This window comes from Gavia stellata, chromosome 7 (genome assembly GCF_030936135.1).
Source record: "Gavia stellata isolate bGavSte3 chromosome 7, bGavSte3.hap2, whole genome shotgun sequence".
NCBI lineage: Eukaryota > Metazoa > Chordata > Aves > Gaviiformes > Gaviidae > Gavia > Gavia stellata.
Genome location: NC_082600.1, coordinates 36,529,941 through 36,554,422, shown reverse-complemented (window position 1 = coordinate 36,554,422; position 24,482 = coordinate 36,529,941). Strand labels below are relative to the sequence as shown.

General features: G+C 35.6%; 2 protein-coding genes across 2 annotated transcripts in view; one reads left to right on the top strand and one right to left on the bottom strand.

The window, feature by feature from the left end:
• The window catches only part of AVEN (apoptosis and caspase activation inhibitor), a 98,414-nt gene extending 80,554 nt beyond the window's left edge, over positions 1-17,860 (top strand). The window contains exons 3-6 of the mRNA XM_059819554.1: positions 10,272-10,342; positions 14,253-14,348; positions 15,847-16,207; positions 17,411-17,860. Of these exons, the coding sequence (XP_059675537.1) occupies positions 10,272-10,342; positions 14,253-14,348; positions 15,847-16,207; positions 17,411-17,529 (647 nt within the window). The 3' untranslated portion in view covers positions 17,530-17,860. The remainder of the gene's footprint in view (positions 1-10,271; positions 10,343-14,252; positions 14,349-15,846; positions 16,208-17,410) is intronic.
• Positions 17,861-18,717: 857 nt separating this feature from the next.
• Positions 18,718-24,482, bottom strand: part of RYR3 (ryanodine receptor 3) — a 239,895-nt gene continuing 234,130 nt past the window's right edge. The window contains exons 102-106 of the mRNA XM_059819553.1: positions 22,710-22,866; positions 21,537-21,601; positions 21,344-21,444; positions 19,680-19,731; positions 18,718-18,896 (exon numbers count right to left, since the gene is read on the bottom strand). Coding sequence (XP_059675536.1) covers positions 18,801-18,896; positions 19,680-19,731; positions 21,344-21,444; positions 21,537-21,601; positions 22,710-22,866 — 471 coding nt within the window. The 3' untranslated portion in view covers positions 18,718-18,800. The remainder of the gene's footprint in view (positions 18,897-19,679; positions 19,732-21,343; positions 21,445-21,536; positions 21,602-22,709; positions 22,867-24,482) is intronic.

Here is a 24,482-nt window from a genome sequence, read left to right as displayed (position 1 = left end):
AAATTCTAATAATGCAAGGGCTGTCAAATAATGTGTGTACCATCATCAAAAATTAAGACTGGCTTTAAATGCTTAAAATGGAAGCTTGAATAGTCAGCTTTCAAAACTACTGTAAACTTTCATGACTTGTCTGCTATAAAAATTGGAGGGCAGGAGAAGAGAGAAAGGGCGAAGTTTTCCAGTGTTTGTGTGGCATGTAAGAACTACAGATAGTAGATTTTTTTTTTCTCTAATTGTGTCAAGTTAGTGGCTATTATTGGAATAAAAATAGCAAGCTGCTTAAAATAAAGTATTTGTTAAGTTTGTTCATTTCTTTGCTCTAAGATTACTGTCTTTTTTTTTTAAAGTAGAAATTTTTTGGATGGAGGTACAACGTCGAATAAAGGAGGCTTATTTTGTATACTCCTGCTGTTTGTGGATAAGAAAGATATTTCCTGAATTTTGAAGTTTTCAGACCAAATATTCTGACATCCTGCTTACAGAAAACAGTGGTTATCCTAGTGTAAATTTATGCAATGCAACTGCTCTTAGTTAAGCATGCCAGTTAGATACAAAGTTCTCTTAGATGGAAAGGCGCAAGAATAAATCTGATCTAATGTATTGTGTGACATTCTTACTTCCGAGATACAATAAAGCAATATGCTTGCATGCACTGTTTACACAGGAGGTAGAATGAACAATAATCCAAATAAAGAATAATTAGGAGGAACTTTGCTTAAATAGGACAAGGTAAAGAACCTAGGCCAGTGAGCACCGATCTGTGACTTACCGAAATATATTCACATGCTGTTTCTGATGTTCTTCTTTCTTGTAGCTATCATGATACGAAGTATCTAAACAACAGTATAAGTTTTATGGCATTTTTGAAATACATGTGTTTTACTTAAACTTTAATTGGGAAGAACTTTCAGGTTGCTAACAGAATTGAGAAAGCCATCTACAAAAGAAGCGGTAGTTTAGTGGGCAGAGCACTCTGCCAAGTTTAGACCAGCAACTGAGTTTTGAATCTGAGTTTTCTAATAATGAGTGATCTAGCTAGCATTTGGTAAAGTTTGAAATCTTCTTTGGTTTTATACAGTAGGACGTTCATTATATTTGGATTTGAAAACATTTTAAAGGTTGGCCTTTGTGTGTAATTGAAAAAACCTGAAAACTTCCTGAATAAACTGCAGAAGTTATGTCATCCATTATGGAATATTTTTTTAACTTCTCACAATATCAGAGCTCAGAAGTGTAGGATGATGAATTACTTACAAGCTGTACTGTCTAAGGTATGAATGAAGAGTGCTGTTTCAGCTTTAACCTCAGAGTTGTCTCTTTTCTGTATAAAACAAAACTGTTCATCAAAGCTCTCATTTCCTCTTCAAAGTGGTTATGAAAGCTTAGAGGTACCATCTGCCCCAAGGTCTCAAGGCATTATTTTTGCTTAATAGAATCCATAGGAATGCATCCTTCTCCCCTCTCCTTCATCCTCTCATGCTCCCATTCACTATGTCTGCCGCACAGCAGTTCCTGTCAATAGGCAAGGCAAACCGGGGATCTTTCTGGATGACTGGCTTCCATTCTGCTTGAACCTTGTTCCTCTTGTTTTGGATTCTCTTCTTTTCATTCTGTCTCTTCTTTCCTCACTTACAAGCTAGAATCTGACAAGAGTACCCTGTGCCAGCACATGCAAACAGATTCCTCTTTTCAAGTCCTGCAGTTTGATGTTATGCAGATCTTCCTTTGTGGGTGGGAACCTTCCCATTTCTTCATTTCTTCCAGTGTTGAATTTCAGCTGTGCTTCCTGCTATGGGCACATGCTGTACTGTTATTAAGTGCTTATATAGTCTTGGAGAAAACAGGGTCTTCACGAAGGGCCACATCATTAGGTTCCTTAACCTGTTGGACTACAGGGATCAAAAACTCTACTATTAAGCTACTTTTTCCTCTGTTGGGTCCAGGCTTATGAAAATACATGAGTCCTCTCCCTTTCACCCAAAGGAGAGTTGTCTGCCCCTGTCCCTATGGAGAATCACAAATTTAACTATGTCATACTGATGCTACCAAAAAAAAAGTCTTTGATCTTGAGTATTTATGCATTAAGTTATGTGGCGATCTTTGCCTTTTTTTCTAGCCTTTCTCTTCAGTGATACTGCTCAAAAACCAGTATGCTCTATGGATTTTTATACTTTGTCTAGTCTAGTAAGCTGGTTGTGGTGACATTTAAAAATCACTAAGTATGTTATAAATCAGTGACCTGAAAAAAATGACACTACAAAATGTCATAAACCATCAGGAAAAATGTAAATATTTAAGGTGACTACCTTAAACTTAATGAAAGGTTTAAGCTTAACCTATGGGGAAATCAGTAACTTCACACTTAAATATCATTTTATTGTTTATTCAGTAAAAAAGTGAGTAATGGAGAAGATGGAATTAGTACTTATGAATAACTACAGCAGGCTACTGTATTCGGGTGGAATTTTAAATACACTTTTTTGTTCAAAGCATTTTTTTTTAATATTTTGCATTTTTGCTGCATTTTAAGAGCTATAATAATTAAATATTTAATAAAAACTACATATGAAAAATAGTGATATATTTAACAAAGTGTGGAAAGGTTAATTAGAAAGCAGAGAGAGTCTGCTTGGTGCTGTTTATACAATTTCCCGTATGGTGGTGTTGTCTGTTGTCTCCTTATATACCCTGCAGATGTAAAATGTGCATTGACTTGAAAGAACTCTTAGCTACAGATTAAAAATAAATTTGTGGATTACCTACTTTTCCTTCCTATTTTTCCTGCAGAAAGAACTAATTAAGAGAAAGGTAGAGCTCTACAAGTGAAAAAAAGATAGTTATTTGCTTTAATTTAAGGTTGGTTCTATCGAATTAGACCCAAGGTCCATCTGGAGACACCTGAGGTAAGGCACCTGAACATGCTATATGATATGCTACTTTCCCAAATACTTTCTTGAACTGCAACAATTTATGTCCCAGGGACTTCCTAAGGCAGATGTGGGATCTTTGTATTTAAAAATAGGTATCTTGTATCCCTTCTCGCATCTGTGAAAACTTGTGGCAGCTGCAACATCTGATGGCATGGAGTCCTACAACCTAGCTTTGACTTACAAAGATTTGCCAGTTTTTATTTGTTTTGAGTGCATTCCCTGCTGGCCTCATTTGATGCCTCTAGGTCTTCTATGAGGAGAGACAATGAGCAGTGAGTCCCTGTCTGCCCTTTTTATGCCTTTATTGGTTTTTAGATCTCTGTCATGTTCCCTTTGTTCCCCTCCCTTGGCTTAAGTTACTAAATTGTTTCTCATACAGGAACTGTTCCATGCATTGTCTAATGCTGTTATATTTTTTTGAAATCAGGCTAGGGAAACCAAGACTGTGCACAGTCTTCAAGATAATAATACACGATAGGGGTATAATGATGTTCTCTGTGTTGTTCACTATTGCTTTTTCAGTAATTCCAAAAAAGTTTGTTTCTTTGAGCACTGCGAAGCACTGAGATTCTGATTCTGTATGGTGTTGATCAGCTCTGAACTTATTTTTTTTTATGTTAATTTAGAATCGCAGAATTTTGCATTTTTGGTACTGAGTTTCATCTGCCATTTTAAAATGTACTTTCTCAATCTTGTGAAGTTCTGTCATTCTCCACAGCCTACCTTCATCTGCACTACCATGAGAAGCTTAGTATCATCAGCAAACTTTGTTGCTTCATTTTTCTCATCTTTTTTTTGCTTCTGTTTTAGTTGAGTGAAGAGGTTAAACAGATATGACCCCAGAGAACTGTACCGGTGGTTTCTTTTAATGTGAAAATTGACAATTTACTCTTTTTCTTCCTACTTCTAGGCAATTATTTATTCGTACAAAGCCTCCTCTTCTCTTTGCTGCTCTGAAGTCTTGGGTGGGAAAGGGAGTGGGATGTCAGTGAGAGCTTTTGGAAACACATGTAAATTATATTAACTAGATCCTGCTTATGTGCATGGTTTTTTGCTTCTTTCAAGAAATTGTCTTAGATCATGCAGCAGAACTTTCCTTTTCAAATGCCATGTTACTCTTCCCCCAAATATTATGTTTATCCACATATCCATTAAATTTCTTACAGTTTCTACTAATTTGTCCATCAAACCCATTAAGCTGGTATTGCACCGTACTCCTCAGTCTTCCTTTCACTGCTGCCAGTATTCCCGTGTTGTCATTTAGCTTTTTGAAGCTTTAAAGGCATTCCAGTTTCTTCTGTCTTAGTCACCTGGCGTTCATGCAGAAGCATGTGTACTACTGTTTGTTTTTCTGAACCTCTTCAAATATGATTTTTTTTTGTTCTGGTTTCCTGTTTTGACTCTTGTTAACCTCTGCTTTAGCTTTGAATAAAGAAAGAGATTTTTTTTTTTTTTTTTTTTTTTAACCATTGTGTTCTTTGGTACTTGTTGGCGCCACCCTGCTCCTCATTTGAAAAACTGGCATCTGACCTTGATTTCAATAGGCTACAGTTCCTCTATATGTTAAAGTAGTTTTGTTCTTTCTGTATAGACAGTCTTTGTTCCAGAAGCAGCACTACTTTCTGAAGATCCTTCCTTCTTACTCCTTTATCTGCGACATGTTTTAGATTTTGAGGACATCATTTAGCCTTGATGAGACGATCCTGCTGTTTGGTCAAATTCACATATTTATTTTTTAACTTGTGACTAGTAGTACTGTGTAGTTGTGCAAGGGAATTAATTTGAAATATTGTTCTTTTTGAATCTGTTTGCAAATATGCTTTATAGTTTGCAGTGCAGGCTACAAATATCCTTGACATCAGTATGTTTGCACAGAGCTCAAGAACTTCTACTGGTAACACTAGGAGAATGTTATTTAAAATATTTTCTTTGAGATATGAATTCTGCTGGTAGTCAGAATTTTTATGCTGAGCTGTTGCATAAGCCTTCTGGAGTTTGTAATACACGGCTGTGCAACCTACTGGTGAGAGCAGAACCAGGGGAAAATGTAGGTTGTGCTAAAGTATTTGTGGGAAAGGCATGTTGTTTGGAAGTACCTGTCGTGTTCTTGATAAAAGACAGACTTTGCAGTGACTTGCAATGTTACTGATCTTAATAGTAGCTGAAGAAAATGAATAGATGTTGAGTTCTTACAGGGTCTTTATCTGTGGTTTTTGTATTCTCACATTCTGAAAATTGCTATTACTCAATCTATGCTCGTGGCAAATGGCACAAGTAGCACATTGCAGCCTTGGTCACAGTAAAAGATAATAGTTGCAGTGTGTACTCTACTGAAGTAGAGAAACTAAAAGAGCAGCAATGGAAATTAGTGATGTTATTAGAACTGCCATGAAGAGTCTTTGGAAGCTTTGTGTCTTCCAGAAGTCTGTTTCTGAGTATTATATGCTATCTCACTGTGGGAAAATTATTGTATCTGGATGATTAGCTGTTTATGATGTGTATAAAATTATTCGTATAAAACCTTTGCAGAACATACATTTCCTAGTGTTGGAAGGATATTTATTATGAATTTGTATATATGTAAGTCTCCTTTTGTAGGAGAAAAAATGGAAAACCATTACGTGTCCTATAAAAGGAAATCTTCAGTAGTATTTATCCAAAGAGATTTTTATATAAAATCAGCATTAATTGTAGATAGACTATATATTAATTAGTTATATATCTATAATATATGTATAAATCACACTATGTGGAAACATTGTGTAAGGAGAAAAGACATCTTTTTGTTCCGATGATGTTCCAAAGCACCCAGTCTGTGGTTCTTGCCGTTTCCCTGCCGTTTCAGAATCCCTAGTTAGAGCAAGCCATGGCATGGATGGGTAGAAATTCTTCCTCATAATTTTCCTTCAGTTTGAGAAAGATTTGCTTACACCTAATTCATCCCAAAAGAGTGGTAAGCTTTAGTTTTCTCTTTGTGCTTGTAGTTTAGCTCAAAATACATGACTTAGTAGGTGCCCACCTTTTCTTTGATCTATAGATTTCTGTCTTCTCTTGGACCTTCTACATGAAGTCTTGCACTATTAAAAGGGAAAAAATATGTTGCTTACCTTCCCCTCTGACTCCTCAAAAGAGTTGGTCAGTCTTATATGAACCATTGATGTTGGATAAGATTTTAAGCATTATTCATGCCTAAACTCTGCAATTCAGATTGTTTTTCCCTGCAGAAAAGTGTTAGATTGGAGGATCTGGTTCTTTTTTTCACCTTAAAAATAACACCTGTTTCCTCCTGCATTATTGCAACCCATGAATAAGACTGGTGAAACAGGCAGGTAGCTTGTTTTGATATTATATCCTTCATAAATAGTGATGAACTGGGGATCAATAGAGAGAGAAAGGGATCTCTTGCAAGTTAAACTTGCAAAATTGCTTAAAATCTGTTCTAAAGATGTACTGTCTTTGGAGAGAATCTTCTCAATTCAGTAACTCAGGAAGGACTTCGACTACTGTAGTAGATAGAGGATGCTTTTTGAGATATTTTAGATCTCATTGTTAGTTTTCCAAATGTAGCGAAGTTGTAGTTTTCTGTTGTGGTTTATTTGGTTCAGCTGCATACTGCCATCATGAATTTATTGCATGTGATTTAGCTGACTAAACAGACTTATAGACAGAGGCTTGAATTCCCAAAATAAAATAAATGGGAGATGAACCAAGGTTGGAAAACCCCAAATAAGTTTATCAAAATCATTGGTGCTTATTTAGGAGAAGGTAAATTCTGATTAAAGAAATGGGTTTAGAGTCTTATATTTTCCCTTGCAGTGCTTCTTTACAGTCACAGCAGTCTTAGAAGGATGCTTTTACATTGTTTGTTTGTCGGCCCTGCAATTTGAAAATTTCTAAGACTACAGAATATTTTTCCTCTGACTTCAGTAATGTTTTATGTTTTTTTTTAATGAATTAGACAGTTGAAATGAACACAAAATCATTCCACTGATATGTCAGTTCTCCTACTCAAAACAATTTTTCTTCAATTTTTTTTAGCTTTTAGACTCATAATTTCACAGATTAGAAAATATTTATTACAGGTTACAGGTAGGATTTGTTTGATTCTGCTTTTCAGTGAATATTTGTATGAAGAAATAATTGGGCTAATGAGACCATGAAACATGCATTCTATTTAAATCGATTGATTTAGCTTTAAAATATATTCAAGTGGTAGGAAAGCATGGTGGTTTAGATCTGCTGTTCTTTCGTAATAAAGTTACATTTTATACAATAAAGAATATTAAGGCTTATTATGAATGTTACAAAGACAGTGTGTGAGGTTTTCTTGAATGCATTATTTTTAGGTACTCTGTATTTGAAGGCCAAGTGGTATTTGTAAGTAACATAAAAACTATTCACATGAAGAAAAGTATTTTTTTATGTTGGAAGGAACTCTGAGTCATTGCAAGATGTCTGATTAGTATTCATGGCATAAAAGGAAGTTATTTTCAGGGTAAAGGAATTTGTGAAAAGATAATTGGTTAGACCAACATTCTCATTAACCTAATTTGCATTAAATGTGCTCCTGTGAATTGTAGTTATTGCTTTTCCATTTGAAAGGCATGCTTTGTTAACTTATTTAAAGAGCCTAGTTAAACTACAGTTTAAGTCATACCCTTTAATTCAGCAATACAATATCAAACCAAGGATCTGTTATTACCAGCTTCGTGAGTGTGGAGAATCATAAACCAGCTCTTGATCCCAGTGGATTTTCCTGATGAAGTAGGTTTGTTTAGCTGCTTTACGTCTGGTCATTCTCAGATACTGAAAGCATTCGACTAATCCTTTAATTTAATTTTAGTCCTTTATAAGAGCAGAGGAAAAATCTTTATTTCCTCTGTGACACACAGCATGAGAAATAACTGAAAGAAAGAGTCTTGGTGATATTGGAAGAAAATACTTATGCATTTGTTATAATAGCATGAAGACTTTGAGGATCGCTTGTTTTAATTACTTTGCAACAAAACTTCTTTACATTTGTAACTAAATTGAGCCTTTAAAATATGAGCTGTTAAAACATAAATGAATTTGCACATTTTCATACCCATTTTAAAAACATGAGACTGAAGAATGAATTTGGATTTCTTTAATTTTCAGCATTCGTTATTACTTACTAGCAGTATTCTAGATATTTTGAAATAGAGGGATTTATTTACTATTGCGCTGTGTGCAATGAGGAGGAAGGCACCTTTGTCAGCAGTGAGTCAACTGTGAGTGCTCAAGTTAAATATTTGCATCTGCAGATAGATACATAAAGACAGGTTTTTATTTTTCCATACTGCTGAGCATACCTAGCCATCATGGAACCTGGTGTTTGTGAGTGATATGAACTAAACCTTTATAAAGTTAGGCTGCTGCTTAGATATCTAAATCTTAATTTCCGTGCTGAATTTTAATTATCTGCACTTGTACTGTTTGACATTGGTTGTTTTTAAAATAGTAATATCTGGAGGCATTGAATGTAAAGCAAAGCCTAGCTGATCAGGCAAGTTTGTGTGTCAGCCCAGTAATGCTGAATAATGTTGGATAAACCTAACGAAAACAGGGAGATGCAAATTCAAGCTGGACATGGTAATGGTCATCAATATCTATATAAATACTCAGCTGAGAAGGTCACTTTCTTGCTGGAATAGTTCTGAAGATGACAATGATGGACATGCCAGGTACACAGTGTGATTAGTAAATGAGTACACTGCATACCCAACGAGCATACATGAAATGCAATGAATTAGAAACTTTAGATATAATAAAAAAAAGCCATGGTCAATAAATTTTACATTCCAGCTGGGAGATGGTTAGGTCTCTCTCTCTTTTTTATTTTTATTTTTTATTTTATTTTTTATTGTTTGGCAAAGAATGATGCCAATTACTATGCCATTTTGCTGCTTATTCATTCTGTTTGCAAAACAGAAGCTGGCTGATGGTTGCACTGTTGAGTAAAATTGCTGAAAGGCTGAACTCCCCTACGTTTTGGGACAGGCAGACAATGGAAAAGAAGCCAATTTTGGGGACAGCATATTATATTTTCAGATTTTGTATGTGGGATTTAGGGCATGATTCGGGAATTGTCAAAGGTAAAAATGGCAGTTAGGACTTTGAGAGCCAAATGGAAGTAAGATGCTCAGTTGTTGGTAATGCCATTGAAAACTTCCTCTAGCACATTCATTCTCTATTAGAGGTTGGGAAAGAATGAGCTGTTGCTTCTCAACTAACTGCTGGACTAAATCCTAGTGACCTATAGGTGATATGAAATTCTCAGGATCAAATTTCATTTCCTTCATGCAATAATTAACAGGTTTTTTCTGCCAGTAATGCTCCTGAAACAGCTATTTGTTCTCAAACTGCATGGTCTAAGAAGGCATATGTCCCATACTCTGCACCAGCAACGTCTTTGCTTTCTGTTACTCTAGACCTTTGGCCATCATCTTGCAACCCTAATCTTGCATGTTTCCTCTGTCACAGACCTTAGTAATTTTTCAGAGTTCCTTGGAGTTCTTGTGTGTTTTTTCAGTGAATAAATTTATAGGACTGTCTTTTCCACCCCAGCATGGTACTGCAATAGAAATATCACAGCTAAAACAAAATAATAACCCAAGCCCCCCTATAGTAAGAGGAGGTTCCTACTGTCTTGGAGGTATGTCGCAGGAGGTTAGAAGATCCTATAACTAAGGTTACATATTAAGGCTTAATTAACCCTATTTAAGGTTTCTTTGAATTCAGTCCTTTATCCATATGAATTTGAGTTTGGGGTTCAGTGCCTTTTTTTGATGACATGCTGGAGTAGAGACTAGTTCAAGGAAGAGAGAGTCTGGAGAATTCAGCTACCAGACAACAAGAAATCTTTACTTGGCCTGTACAAATGGATTTTTAGGACATTTATAATCCATTTTAAGAGAGATTTGCATGTTGATAAGAGGTCTATCTACAGCATATTCAAAGCTGTTCGTAAAAAATGCATTCTGTGAATACTGTACATATTCCTAGTATGTTGTCCAAATCGGATTTTTTCAATGAGAATCTTGCTTGTTGACATGGCAGCTAGCACCTCCTCATTCAGTTTTGAATTTGTTGCGCCTTTTTCAGTACTGTTTTGCAAATAAGAGATTAAAAGACCTTTCTGTAGGCCTTTGTCTTAAAGAAGTTTTAATATTGTGAATGCAAGCAGCATTAAAATTAAATGCAAATTTGTTGAAGACATGATGTTTATTGATTGACTTTAATTCTGTAGGGTTGGGAACTTTGGAGAGAGCTTGTGATTTTTTTTAAAAAAAAATATATTTTTTTATTTCTTTTCTGTAGGAGATTCCTTTACACAGTTCCGATTTGCTGATGAGAAAGAATGGGATAGAGAAAGCATATGCCATAAGCAGGTAACAGAATTATCATTCAAATGAGTTTGTATGGATAATCAGCTGGCATAGAATACCTAGGCAGTTGTGCTTTCACAACAAATTGTTTAATGCAATAATAGAACTCTTTATTCTGTCAATTTTTATTCATTTGTCTCTGATGCTGGAGGCTCTTGGGTCTTGTCCTTTTTTTTTTTTTTTAATATTGAAGACTAGCAGGCTAGGTTTTTAAGCAACATTGGAAGAAAAGAACAAGCAAATCCATCCAGTGAAGGGAAAATAAGGGACTATCATTTTGCTTTACTGACATACCAAGTCAGCCTTCCTTTTTCAGCTGTATTCATGAGAAAACTGTTTAGTAAGATGACCATAACAAACCCTATATAAGTATATTCATATCTATTTGACTATGAAGCTTGTTCTAGTTCTTTCAAATTAACAGTGGATATCCTCTGGTTGAAACTTCACCTCCTAAATGACTAGGGGACCAACTAGGTTTTAGATTATTTGTATGTGGATTCTTTATGCTGGAATAAAAAAGGAGTAAAGCAATAGGAGTCTACTGTTTTCTGTACCAGGATACTGGAAAGTGTCTTAATCTCTGCAGCTGTCTTCCTCATGTAAGTCACCTAAATTATTGCAAGATAAATGCTTTTGTCTTCCAAGCTTTTCTTAAAATTGCTGCGAAACTGCACTTGAATGTTTCTTGAAACATACATATGTATTCAAATTTTAAAAGTTTGCTATGTATTTTCTAAAATATTGACCATAATTATTCCCTGGGAAGTGATATTTAAAGGTACATTAAAGTTGCAAAGTCAAATTAAAATGAGGAAATAAACCCAAGTGCAGCATTTGTTTAAACCATCGTATGTTTGTTCAGTGGGATACAGTCTTTCAATGACTGTGTATTTTTTCTTATCAGTTCCTTCTGCTCTTAGTGTGCAAGATGTCAGTATCCAGAATATTAATTTCTTCATAATTTCCTCATAGGCTTGTCATCATAGCATTTAGGTGATTTGAACACTTTAATTTCTGAATGGCTAAAGTAATTGTGAGCAGAATGAAGTTGCATGTTGCCAGTGGATTTCACAAATAATCTTCTGGGTGCCAGTGATGAGACTGCACGGTTCTGGAGCCAGTCCCATGCTCTCACTCATTGTGAAGTGTGCTATGGTGGGCACGTTCTTCTGCCTTTGTCCCTACCAAACTGTAATCAGTCATCCTGCCCCATCCAAATTCGTTGTTTCAAACTGTTTCCTGTCTTTCACTGTTCTTATGTCAGTTTGAAATAGTTTGCTGCACTAGTCACCATTACCATTCTTTGATTTCTTATTTTAGTCTAGAAACCTGGCCCAGATGGTTTCATAGCATTATCTAATTTTTCACATTGTCTCTGGTCTTCAGCCTGTTACCTCCTTTTTGTTTCTGGCCCATCTTTCTTTTCCCTGAAAGCTGGATCCAGGTCTAATTTTCAACCTAGATCCACTTTGCCAAATTCCTTGCCTTTGCCTCTTAGCTCAGCTGTTTCTAGTTCTTTGCCTGTCTATACATTATATATAAGATTAGCGAATTGCAAACCGAAGTGAAGTGATTATGATGGAATAAAATAAAGCAGAAAAGGCATAAAAATAGCTGCAGAATGACTAGATGTTTCCCATTCCCTATTATTTGTAGAAAGCAATGGCAAAGCATCAGTTTCAAATGTGGAATGGAAATGTAACAGTGACATCAACAATAATGAATTTTCAGTTTATTAATAATATTATCATTCATTGTTACAAAAAGTACATCTTGTAGTAATATATTGATAAAATGCAATAAAAATGTTTCAGAACACAGTCTGCAATTTAAAAATCGAGCAGCTAATAGTAATTTGGATTTTTCAGTAAAAAAATGGCAATTCCAGCAACAAAGTATGCCTCTACTTATTTTCTTGAACAAATAACTACCTGTGCCTTGAAGTGTTTATAATTTATTAAATACTGCTTTGATCCTTTTGTTTGTTTATTATTCAAACACCACTTCTAGTGAAATCTCTACTTGAGATTTAAGGATATTAAGAATATTGAATTCCTTCTTCCGTTATCTTATTTCTTCAAATTCCTCTTTTCATTCATCCTCAGCTGCTTCTTCTCTTCCCTGTCTCCATTTTCATGTTCACTCGCAATTTTCATTCACATTGCACCTCAAATACTGTGTTCGGTTTTGGGCCCCTCACTACAAGAAAGACATTGAGGTGTGTCCAGAGAAGGGCGACGAAGCTGGTGTGGGGTCTGGAGCACAAGTCTGATGAGGAGCGGCTGAGAGAGCTGGGGTTGTTTAGCCTGGAGAAGAGAAAGCTCAGGGGAGACCTTATCACTCTCTACAACTACCTGAAAGGAGGTTGTAGAGAGGTGGGTGCTGATCTCTTCTCCCAAGTGGTAAGTGATAGGACAAAAGGATATGGCCACAAGTTGCACCAGGGGAGGTTTAGATTGGATATTAGGAAAAATTTCTTCATGGAAGGGGTTGTTAGACATTGGAATAGGCTGCCCAGGGAGGTAGTTGAGTCACCATCCCTGGAGGTATCTAAAAGACTTTTGGATGAGGTTCTTAGGGACATGGTTTAGTGGTGGACTTAGCAGTGTTAGGTTTACGGTTGGACTTGGATGATCTTAAAGGTCTTTTCCAACCTACTTGTACCAGTGAATCATCTTTGGTGGTGATCACTAATGCATTGTAAAATAAAGTTGTTAGTAAAGAAGAAAAATTCTAACCATCAGATATTTAAGTTGTTTGGTCCTTTACTCTAATTACTGGATACCAGAACCCAAATTTGGATACAAAAAACTGTTAAACCAACTACACTGTTTCTTTTTAAAATTAATTTTGTAAATATGCTATTGGAACACACTATGGCTTTGATGTTCATTCTTGCTGTGTGTGCAGGTGTCAAAAGCCATCCTGTTGACTGGCTTTTGGAAGCAGTGTGAAATCCTTTGACAAATCAGTTACGATATGGAACAAAACACTCTCTCCTAATTTATGAGTATTTAGACTTCTGAATGTCTGTGTTGGTCTATACCATATTAAGAGGGACAAATTTTTGTCTCAGTCAGCTAGATTTAGAAGCAGCTTCTCTGCTTTCATGAAAATGAGAGTATAGACTGAACTTAAGCATTTTGTTGTCAGATTTTAAAATACGTGATGGGTATCAGATTCCCTTTTTCATCGATGGTGAAAGTGCTCAGAATGTTCTGCTGTACTGTGAGCTTGAAATCTGTTTAAGTCTACCAAAGTCCAGGGTGTTCTGTAAAAACATCAAATATTGCTGGTCCATTTTGTGTAAACTTGCTTTTAATAGTTACAGCCAAAAAAAAAAAGGTGTCAATAGAAAAGGAAACTTCAATACCTGTCAAGTGACAGTTCCACCTTTTAATCAACTAGGTAGCAGTAGAGCATCTTTCTTGACTATCTAGCTTGAATATCTTTTTAGAAGTGTATGTAACTATAGTTTGTTGCTTTTGTAAGCATCGAAACAACATTTTAAAAGATGGGGAAGTATAAAAAGCACCATGTTGTTTAGGCACTAAAAACTGTACAGCTACACACAAGCTACACACTTTGATTGCTTAGAAAATAGTAGCAACTCATTAAAGAATGGCGATTCCCACTCCATAGAAAGCTTCACAGATTAAAAGATGTTTGAGTTCGAAAAGCCTCTTACGACACATGTCAACTTGCAGAACTATTTCCTACTTTGGTGTTTATATGGTAATTTAGCCAAACTGCTTTGTACATGTGTAATTTAAAACTATGAATTTCTGTATTTCATTAGATTGTTCTTCACATTCCTTGAATGTGTGGAACAAAGGAACATAATGTAAACTCATTATTAGTTCATATTTTTTTTTAATACAAGCATACTGTGTGTTGAATTATATTTCAGTTATCTGCACTTTCTGTTGACTGCCAGTCTTTGGTCCAGGCCCTTCAGGAATTGCCTCTACATCTGAGGTTGAATCTAGCTGCTGAACTTGTACAGGTAATGCTGTGAATTTTCACAAGAAAATGCAAATAATTTTTAAGTGAAACAATCTATGCAAGTATGATTACTTTAAACTTGGTCTTCAAACATAAGTGGAATGTATTTTGTAAGTAAATACATTTCTTGAGACTGGCATGTTAAATGGCATGTAATGCAGGATACCCTTCTCTCAGCACTTTTATGTTTTGTTGGCTTTAAACAAAATGCTTCAATGTGTAGTGCATTAGAGTTTGAAGCCAGGTATTGGAGTGTTTGACATGGAATGACTGCACTGGTTTTGTATTTGCTTCTCTTGTTAAAAGCTTGCACCAAAATTTGGAAAGTGCTTTCACATTCTTTCCTGTTATTTTAATTGTGATTTACCCTTCTACATAGCTAGTATCAACATACATGTTTATTCCATGAATCAAACTTACATCTGTGTTAGAACAGGTAGAACTGTTAATCAGACAGGTGAAGAAAATGTCATTTGTGCTCTGGTGGGAAAAAAAAAAGGCAACAGAATATTAGGAAAAAATGTTTCTTCAGGCTGTGAAAAATAAAATATTCATGTAAGGGCAAAAGAACCGATGAGACATAAATATGAAAAGCAAAATTCTTAAAAAAAAATCCATCTGCTCAAGCAAGGAAAAAGAAAGAAAAATGACACTAACAGAAGAAATTTTACTTCTGTTTGGAGTTGCATGAAGTGCTTCTGTGACTGACACAACTATGTTTTTTCTTAATGGAGCTCAAATATGTCTGCAGATGTGATGTCTAAGGGCATCTGCACATAAATGTTAATTTCAAATACAATTTTCTTAAGAGAGTTCTAGTCATGCTCTTTAACTTTTATCAGGGTTATAAAGTGTGTGTATGACATTTAATCTTTGTCTTGTCATTCTGACTGGTGATGTGGTCACCAGATAATCTGCTGCTGTGTTATTAATGCCAGGGCATCCTGATAAAAGCCGAATCTCTTCCACAGTTAAAAGTAGTAAGTTTCCATTTCTTGTTTCACTGCTTGATAATGTTTTGGAATTTGGTTTCATTTTTCAAAATATGCAGCTATATACTGTAACTTTTGCTAACTGATTTTCAGAGACCTGTAGTACGGTTTGCTTTCAGGACTGGAATTTCGGAGGGAAGGGAGGTAATGCTTCTAGCCAAATTCTGACTTCAGTCATTCCAAAATTCAGAGTATTGATGGGATTTCATAACAGAAGAATTAAAGAAAAGTAACTCTCCAGGAAGTATTTGTGAAACAATGGAACTTGCTGATTTAGCATACAATCTAATATTCCGTAATAAGGGATAAAAGGAGTTGTTTGTATTTTGTAGTTACTTCCGTAAAATTATCATCAAGATAATTTTAGTTTACTTTCACTTCTGCATTCAATTCTGCTGAAATTCATTGCACCTTCTTAAGTGATCAAATGTAGGAAGCATGAGTTACTATTCTGTCTAATTTGGATTGTAAAAATGGAGTTAATCAAGTCCTTTCTTGTACTCTTAGGCATCAACACCTGTAGAGCTCCCACAGATGAAATCTAAAATTATTGAAGACAACAAGAGGAGAGAGCTTCTGTTCCGACAGTCTCCAGCTCAAAGTGAAATGGTGTTGGTCTCCCCTCCTGTCGGTGATGCTGTTGCTCCATCAGAGTCTGGAAGTAAAAATGGTCCTAGGGCAAGTGCAGCAGAACCATTTCAGAGAGCTCATCCACTATCAAAGCAAGAGACTGACCATTTGGATGAAGAACTAGATCTTCTCCTCAATCTAGATGCTCCCGTTGATACAGAAAACAGACCCGTGTCAGCTGCATTATCGTACAACGTACCAACTGAGAAAGATTTGAAAATGGGTTGTAAGGAAAACGGTAAGATTTCTCTTCTCCCCAGCATACCCTAATTTAATTTCCATTGCTCTCTGTTTTGGTGATGTTTTTGAACTCTTGATTAGTCAGTCAACAGTACTGCTCTCCTCATCTCTGTCATACTGTATTTCATTTATCTGGGGCTATGTTCTGGCCCATTTGTTGCTTTGCAATTTTAATTCCCCGCTGAACTAAAATGTCACCATTGTCAGCTTATTTTAAGCATTAAGAGAAATTCTTCTGCAGAACAGCATTGGTCTTATGATTCAGCCAAATTTTTAATTAAAAAAATATTAATGTACTGCTAGAGAATTTTAGTGAGAGGAAGATAAAACTTTTATGTAACATTAACAGCCCTGTGCTAATAGGTGTCAATTCTTCTGTATAGTATTTCTGATGGCTTGTTATAAATGCTATTTTCAAACTTTACTAGCATTGATTTTACAAAATTAAGTTTAGTATGGAAACAAAACATATACAAAAAATTTCATATTTCAGAAAAATCAGCAAACCCTTCCTTTTGTTTGCATTCCTAAAAGTTATACTATTGTTTGTTAGTTTTGATGGAGATGGTTTGCTACTCCTCCCCAGTCCACAATGCTGTAAAACAATTTTTAGCATCTCTGATTTTTTGTGCGTGATTTTCTTGCCATCTTAAAAATTAAGTGCAAGATGACTGAACATGTAAAATGTCACCATGAGCAATAGAGCAAGCCTTGTTACTGAAGACAATCTTGAAATGCTCTTTCATTTCAGTGGTATGTCACGCTTTCCACTCCAAAGCACAGTGTGAATCCCTTAAGAAAACAATGCCATCAGAATATGGAATCATATCATGCTGTAATAATCATGGAGGGCAATCTGCTGTTATGGCCTCCTGCTCCTCTCCTACATTAAAGTAAACTCTGCATCAGACAGGACTGCAAACAGATCACAGTAGGGGGAATCACTTATAATCTGTCTGCTGCAGTCCAGGCTCTGCCTGCCTTGAATCAGATGGAAGCCACAGTGCTCTGGTTGAGCTTATTAAGCTGCCTCACTTTTTTTTAATTGTTGCTACTATTTTTGGAATATGACTTGCTATTCTTCAAGAAAGAGCGATTGTGTTTAGAGTCAGTTGTGCATTAAAAAGCAAAATGATCTGGGATAAAGAGCTGGTATGGAGTTGTTGCCAGATTTTCAAGTCTGTTCTTTCCACTTTTCTAGACCCTTTAAAATTAGATATGCCTGAAGAGAAGAATACAACATCACAGCAACAGCAAAGTACATCTAAAAATGTTACTGAGGAAGAGCTTGAAGATTGGCTGGACAGCATGATTTCCTGAAGCTCAAATCTTCTTACATGTGAATAATTGAATATAGCAAACATTAAGTAGAAAGTTGAATCGTCCTTTATCTATCTCCTTCACTTTGTTCAGTATGCCAAATGCCTGGTTTTCTTCGTTGGCATCTAAACTTCTGTGCAACCAAAATTCATTTACATGTGATTGAAAATTGTCTAAGAGTAATATTCTTAGAAAGGTCTAAAATTTGTGATGAAGTTTGGATTTTCTTTGCTAAAGATGCAGGCTACAGCACACTAAGAAAACAGTTATTTCAGCTTGTACTTGCTCTATGTAGTCCTTAAAATAAAGCTATGAATGAACAATGAATACATGTGGTTTTAGTCACCATCTTTACACCGTATCTCTGTATTGTAGAAATACGAGAAAGAAGACAGCAAAGGTAATATTTGGTTTATAATGGTTTATTGCAGTGGGCAGTTTCTATTAGAAGAAAAAAAAAAATGCATAATCCTAGCAACCTCTACTTGCAGGTGACCATAGAGCATTGTTTTATTTTGGCCAAAGATTTAAATTGTATTCATTTTGATACAGTGTATGTCATCTTTTAACAGCAGCATCTAATAGGCTGTTATTGAAGGTCATATATAAACAAACTTCAAGTGCAATTTCATACAGAAGGACAGAAAAGCAATACAGTTAATGGATCTGTTCACCTAGAACACTAACATAAATAAAAAGTTTGCATAGCTATGTCTACAGAGGTTTTAAGGCACTTAATGTTTCAAGGTCGACAAAGTGCTTGAAAATGTTTTCTTTTTAACTGCTTAAAGCTTTTCAAGCTGTATCTTAATACATTCACTAGCAAATACTGGGGGAAAAACAGACAGCAGTTAATTTTAGTTAAATATTTAGTTAAAATATTTTTTCTGAGGCATGGCCTCTGATGTTCAAGTTCTTAAATGTCAAATGTTGTGCAATTAAGACACCTTTTAGCCCTTTCAACTGTACTGCCAAACACTAGGTTAATGACATGGTTTTAAAAAGTTGTTACAATTTTAGACCATGTTTGAACTGGAAGGCCCTAGTTAATCTGGCATAGTTTTCTCTTTTCTAATTAAAATTCCAGCAAAAGACCTGTTTCATATGTGGTAGGTACAAAAAGCCTATGAAATAGTGTCAAATTTTATGTATGTCTTGAAGTTTAAAGACATTTAAAGCAAATACAAGCTGTGAAATCACACCACGAAAAGAAAAGTTTTCTTGTATACTGGATCTTAACAGTTCACGAATAAATAATTTCTTTTGTGATATTAGCCAAGTTGATCCTCATACTGTTTCCGGAAACAGTCCCCTGCTGGGAAAAAATCCCAACATCTTTCTTGGTACATCTTCCACACAAATGACTCCTGAAAATGATAAAGAGTATTTATTTTAACAGACACCTTGCAGTTAGTGCTCTAGACAAACTTTTAAAAATAACCAGGTACAGTGCCTATTACCATGGAGTAGAACTGTGAACACATTGAAACTCAAAGATCATAACGCAAGAACGTTTGTAAAAGTATTGTTCTGCACTTCTCTTTATTCAGTATTACTGAAATTTAAGCCCTATTAGAAAAACTGTGTAAGTGTAAATTAATCAGTCTAGTTATATCAGAGCAAACCTGTACACAATGTGTATATATAAAATGTGGTTTGGTTTGCTTGAAAGACTTTGAAGTGTAAGGTACTTCTGTAGTGTTTGCATAACAGCTTCTCATTTGACATAACTAAGAAAGTAAATAGGATTTAATTACATGTTATTTACATTTAGGCCCTAACAACACTAAACATACACATCCATATACCTATCTCTCTCTCTATATATATGGATTTAGACTATAAATAAAGTAGCTTAACTACTTAATCTTTTGGGAATAAACTACATCTGGTATATTTCAGGGTTTCATCTCAGAGGTAAGATTACTAGTAACTTACTACTGACAGTTCAGTGCTGGGTAGAATAAGCACACTGCTGCAGCCCAACCCCTCCCTTTTTTTTAACCCTTCCTTTTCTTTCACTTGCAGAAGACTCTCAGGGAGGGTGGACACATCTCCACTCCTTGGTGGTACATCAGTTCCACCTGGTGGTACACAGCTACAAGGCTGGAGAAGATAAAAATGTTGAAAGATACTTATTTTCTACTCACCTGGCCAGTATGCTCCGTTTCATCCTTGTTAATGAGATACATTAAAAAGAACCTGAAACAAGCACATGAAGCAGGTATTAATGCAGAAAATGTAACATCTCTGCCTAACCTTTCCTAGACCAGGGTACGTGAGGAGATTATGCCAACCAGAAAAGTAATGATATTGCTAGGTGTCTAAAGTGCTTATGTTAAAGGAGAAAAATTCTATCCTCCAGCACTTCTCCTGTGGAAGTGCTAACAGATGTAAAAATCTGTAGAAGTGGAAAAACATGGTTTAGCATTTTCTTCATTTCAGTGCTAGAAGCAGTACCTGAATTAGGCATATGCCAACTCCTATACACATATGCTCCAACATGTCACCTTGGAAGAAATTACTATGGCTACTATGCAAGAAGTTAGAAGTGTAACAAATATTCAGCTGCACCAAGATTTCCAAACACTCATGCCATATAGCTCATAAACTGAGCCTATCTATCTTAGATCCCTGTGCTCACTCAAATGTAGAGAGCGTGAACTAACTAGGAATGCTGCACAGTGCTAACACTGGTCTGTGTATATGTAACACAGCTCTTGGTTAGCCACTTTTGATTGCAGTGCATTTGGAATTAAACTTGGTATGTGCTTTCGTTGTAAAAAAAGCAATGTATACCGACTTTAACATTTGTCTAATTAAAGGGCAACCTGGTTAGAAAGATTGTTCACTACATATTCTAATATTAAGGAAATGGCCATTTTAAATTTACTGTGAATTACAGGTTCCCATATACCAATTAAGCAATTCAATAGAGTAAGAAAAGCTTGGAGGTTGTAGACTGGTAAAACTGTGGATGTTAATGGAAATTTGCCTCACAAAAGTAATGTGCACTGATTTTGCAGTGTCAGTTGCTATGCAAGGAATAATGTAGCCTCCATTCCAGGAGGCACACTTTTTTTTGATTTAAAAAGTTTAGATGCAGTATTCCAAAGCCAGACTTCTGTAAGCTAGAAGTTGGTTCTGACAGCAAAATGCTCATACAATTATCATTGTTGTATGAGTAACTAATGCCACCAAATTAACTTTTTAAATATCCTCTTTGATCTGCTCTGTATTTACTAATGAAAATAGAAGATCACTGTTTTGGGAGTCTGGGCAGTAAACACATACAACTCCTGATTTCTTCGAGGTTTCAGAAAGCTGCACTATCACTAAAGAACTATAGGATCAGACTTGTACATTTTTTGTAGCATAACTCTCAGGAATCTTCCAGAAATGCTTTTTTGTTTGTTTGTTTTGATGTTTTGGGTTTTCTTTTTGTCAAATTGAGGCCAATTTTCAATGGTCTCATTAGCGTTACCAAGCCCCCAGAAGTCACAATCAAAACTACCAAACTAAAGCAACTTATTAAACCGTTGTTGCCAATCACTCCACATATCTGGGTTTCCTTCCAAAGGAATAAGGAGTTGGTGTGCCTTCAGGTCTCATTCCACTAAGGTAGCTCATGTGTAAGGTGAGCACTTTAAAGATAACCAGCACTGTGGAGTAGAGGAGGGGAGACTAGAAAGGAATGGAGATATTCCTCAGTTCTACAAAATTCTGTCTTAGGATTGTCAGCAATGTGTGCACCTAAATTACTCTGGAACTGAAAGGTCTCTTTATCGTAATTCCAGTAGTAAAATATACTTACAGATAGTTTGCCAAGTTGTGTTCTTGCAAAGTATGTGTTTCAAAGCCGTGTGGGGTTGTGTCAAAATAGTCATTGCCGATTCCACAAATAAAACATTTGGTCTGGAAACACAAGTTGTGGTTACAAATGGATTTTAACTGGTAACAATCCAGGTGATTAGGAGTAATGAAAAATGTAGTATGCTTACTCATACCTCCATATCTTCTCTCACTTGTTCTTGCTGGTCTCTTAATTCACCAAAAGCATCAATAATCAGACCTATTTCAAATGGAAAAGTAGCAACACTACAGTACTTAGCAATATTCGTATTTCAAGTAATGTCTGTCAGACGTCCTCCACTGTCTTTGGAGTTTAGCATACGTATGTCTAGGTTGAACAATTCAAGGTACAATCTATCAATTTCCAGACATCTAACATTTGTTTACACTGCACTCCTAGCAGTAAGAATTTATCTTACATAGAAGTACAATCTTGAGAGTAGAAAGGCTTTTCTGTACTTATCTTTTGGTCAACTTAAGCTTCCATAATCTGATCTCTTTTGTTCCCATGAAAGAATTTAATTTTCGTTCTCATCCTTGTATCCCAACTTTTGCTCAACAAAGACGACTCTGCTCCACAGGCCCCCTGGCCAGTTTGTGGTGATACATCACATTTGAAGCGTGATTTCTCTACTTCCAACATATTAAGAATATAATTGGATCATTTTGGGGAGTGATATTCATAACTTTTTCTTAGTATATATTACATTTTTCTTTGCCACCAAATTGCCATAAAATGGTGGTTTTTCCTAACAAACAGCCTTAGGTCAGTTTATACAATGAGTGTTGAATACTGACAGTCATTGAAGAGAGGTCTCGTTCTCTGTAATTCACAACTGCAAACCAATTAAAACTGCAAATCATCCTCTAAATAAAGGAGGAAATGGGTATGTGGCCATGGTGACTTTCTCCATTTCATTTCCCCTTTCCAAGGGGAAAATCTCCATTCCCCAGCCAACTGTGGTGGTTCCAAACTAAAGGTGTGAAGAGTGTCTAAAAGCAAGGCTCTCCAAGTTTAAATGGTTATTATAGGAAGAACAGTGATCCTGCACAAGCTGCGTCATTGCTGGATAGTTGTCAAAGTGCTTCTAAACACTGTAACCCAGGTAAGTTATATTTGTTGTGCTTTATGTAGTACTTGGGACAATCCATTACTTCTGAATTAAGTATAAAATTATTACTTTCAGAATTAATGATTTTATCAGCTCAGAAATAAGTCTTTATAGCAATATGGCTAAATTTACCTCAAACACAAATATGGCTTAGATACGTTGCAGAACTTAAGTAAACTAAATTCTAACAGTCTCTACTAAGGTAAGTGATGGTACCTTGAATAATGGCCAGTAGGATAACAATGACAAAGAAGAAAAATGTGATGTCAAAGACAATTCGATAGATTTCATAAGGGTCTCCAGCAGGATCCTCAATTTCATCTCCAATGCCACCACCAGCTCTTACACCGACATACATGTGGAACAGGTAACACTAAAAAAGAGAGAGGAAAATTACAGATATATTTACCATGAATGAGTGTGGGTTTTCTTCTTGTTTTAAAATGATTCTGCTCTGCTAATTCTCTTCACAAGTTATAGTAACAAAGAACACGTAATACCATTCCTCAGGTGTGACAATCCTTCCACACTGCACCAAAAATCTGTTAGTGTCTTAACTAATGTGGTAACATCTTCAAGTACACTTACTAAGAGGGGAAGTCAGCATCAGCGGTTACTCTCTCCCTAGGTCTTACTTACAGACTAAGACCATTTGGGGGGCATTTTTCTTGTATTTGTTACTGTATTCAACTATTATTCTACCCCTTACGTGAATTCCTAAGGTTCTTTTAAAGTCTTGTAATGGAGTTTAGAAATGTTGGCAAATATTGCCGTAAAATAAATAGTGACATAATCACAACAGGTAGATCTATCTGCGTTTAGGTGATTTCTGGATAATTTCATTTTGCGGTACTAGATGTCTGGTTTACTATATTGTAAATTATTTATGATTTGGGAAACATATCCTGTGTTCAGTTCGATGCAGAAGAAATCACTTTACAAAAATGTTGCTGTGTGTCATATTTTTAGAACATGTAAGTCTTCATGGAAAAATCTTTAAAAATCTGGATATTTAAGCTATGTAAGTACATCAGAATGGAATTTTCTGCTGGAGAGATATACTACTGATGTTCCTCCATGAATCAGCTACAGAATCTTGTAAACCACCTTCAGTCACACAATGTGGGTTAAAAACAACAGAAATCTCTAAACCCAGCTAGTGTTCTGAAGTCCCATTAGACAGCAATGCTGGTGTTAAAAAATCAGCATAAAACCTGACAAATCTGGTCTTTCATAAGCAAACACAAAACAGTGTTTTTATAATGCATCCATTTTTATAATACATTCATTTTTATAATGCAACTTTACTGTTGACGGAAGATGCTGGTACTAGTTTAACCATACTTAAAAATGTATCTTGGAATTGATTTAGCTCAGTGGTAGAGTAGTTTAAAATATAATACAGTTTCATTATTCCAATTACTCCTACATCTATTTTATGACCAGACTATTGTATCCAGCTCACAGAGGGACCAGTTAAATAATACTGCTTGGGCAGTTTTCATAATTTCTATCATTTGCACATTTGACTTGCACTGAGTGTTTGAAAGAAAGTTCAAGAATAGGGAAGATCATTTTGTGAAGTCTATGACACACCTCTGTCCTGAGGTATTTTATTCTATCTTTGACATATAACACAGGGCAGAGAGTGACTATTCTATGGACTCAGAATGTTACATTTTTAATACCTGAATTTGTGCTGTTTTCTGTATACAGTAAGAAAATAAAATCCTCTTCGTACCATAATATGTATCTGTAGAGTATCTTTTAATATGACATAAATAACATTCTGTGGCAACAGGTGGAAATGAGAAGGGAAATTAGCATTAGATTATCACCCGTAATAAGTTTTAATTTCCTCCTTCTCTACTCACCCTTGACTTCTTACTTCATGACTGAATTACTAATTGTAAGCAGTTTGGAATAGACTTTTATAACTATTGCTAATAACATCAATATACTTCATATAACCTAAATAAGTACAGGAAG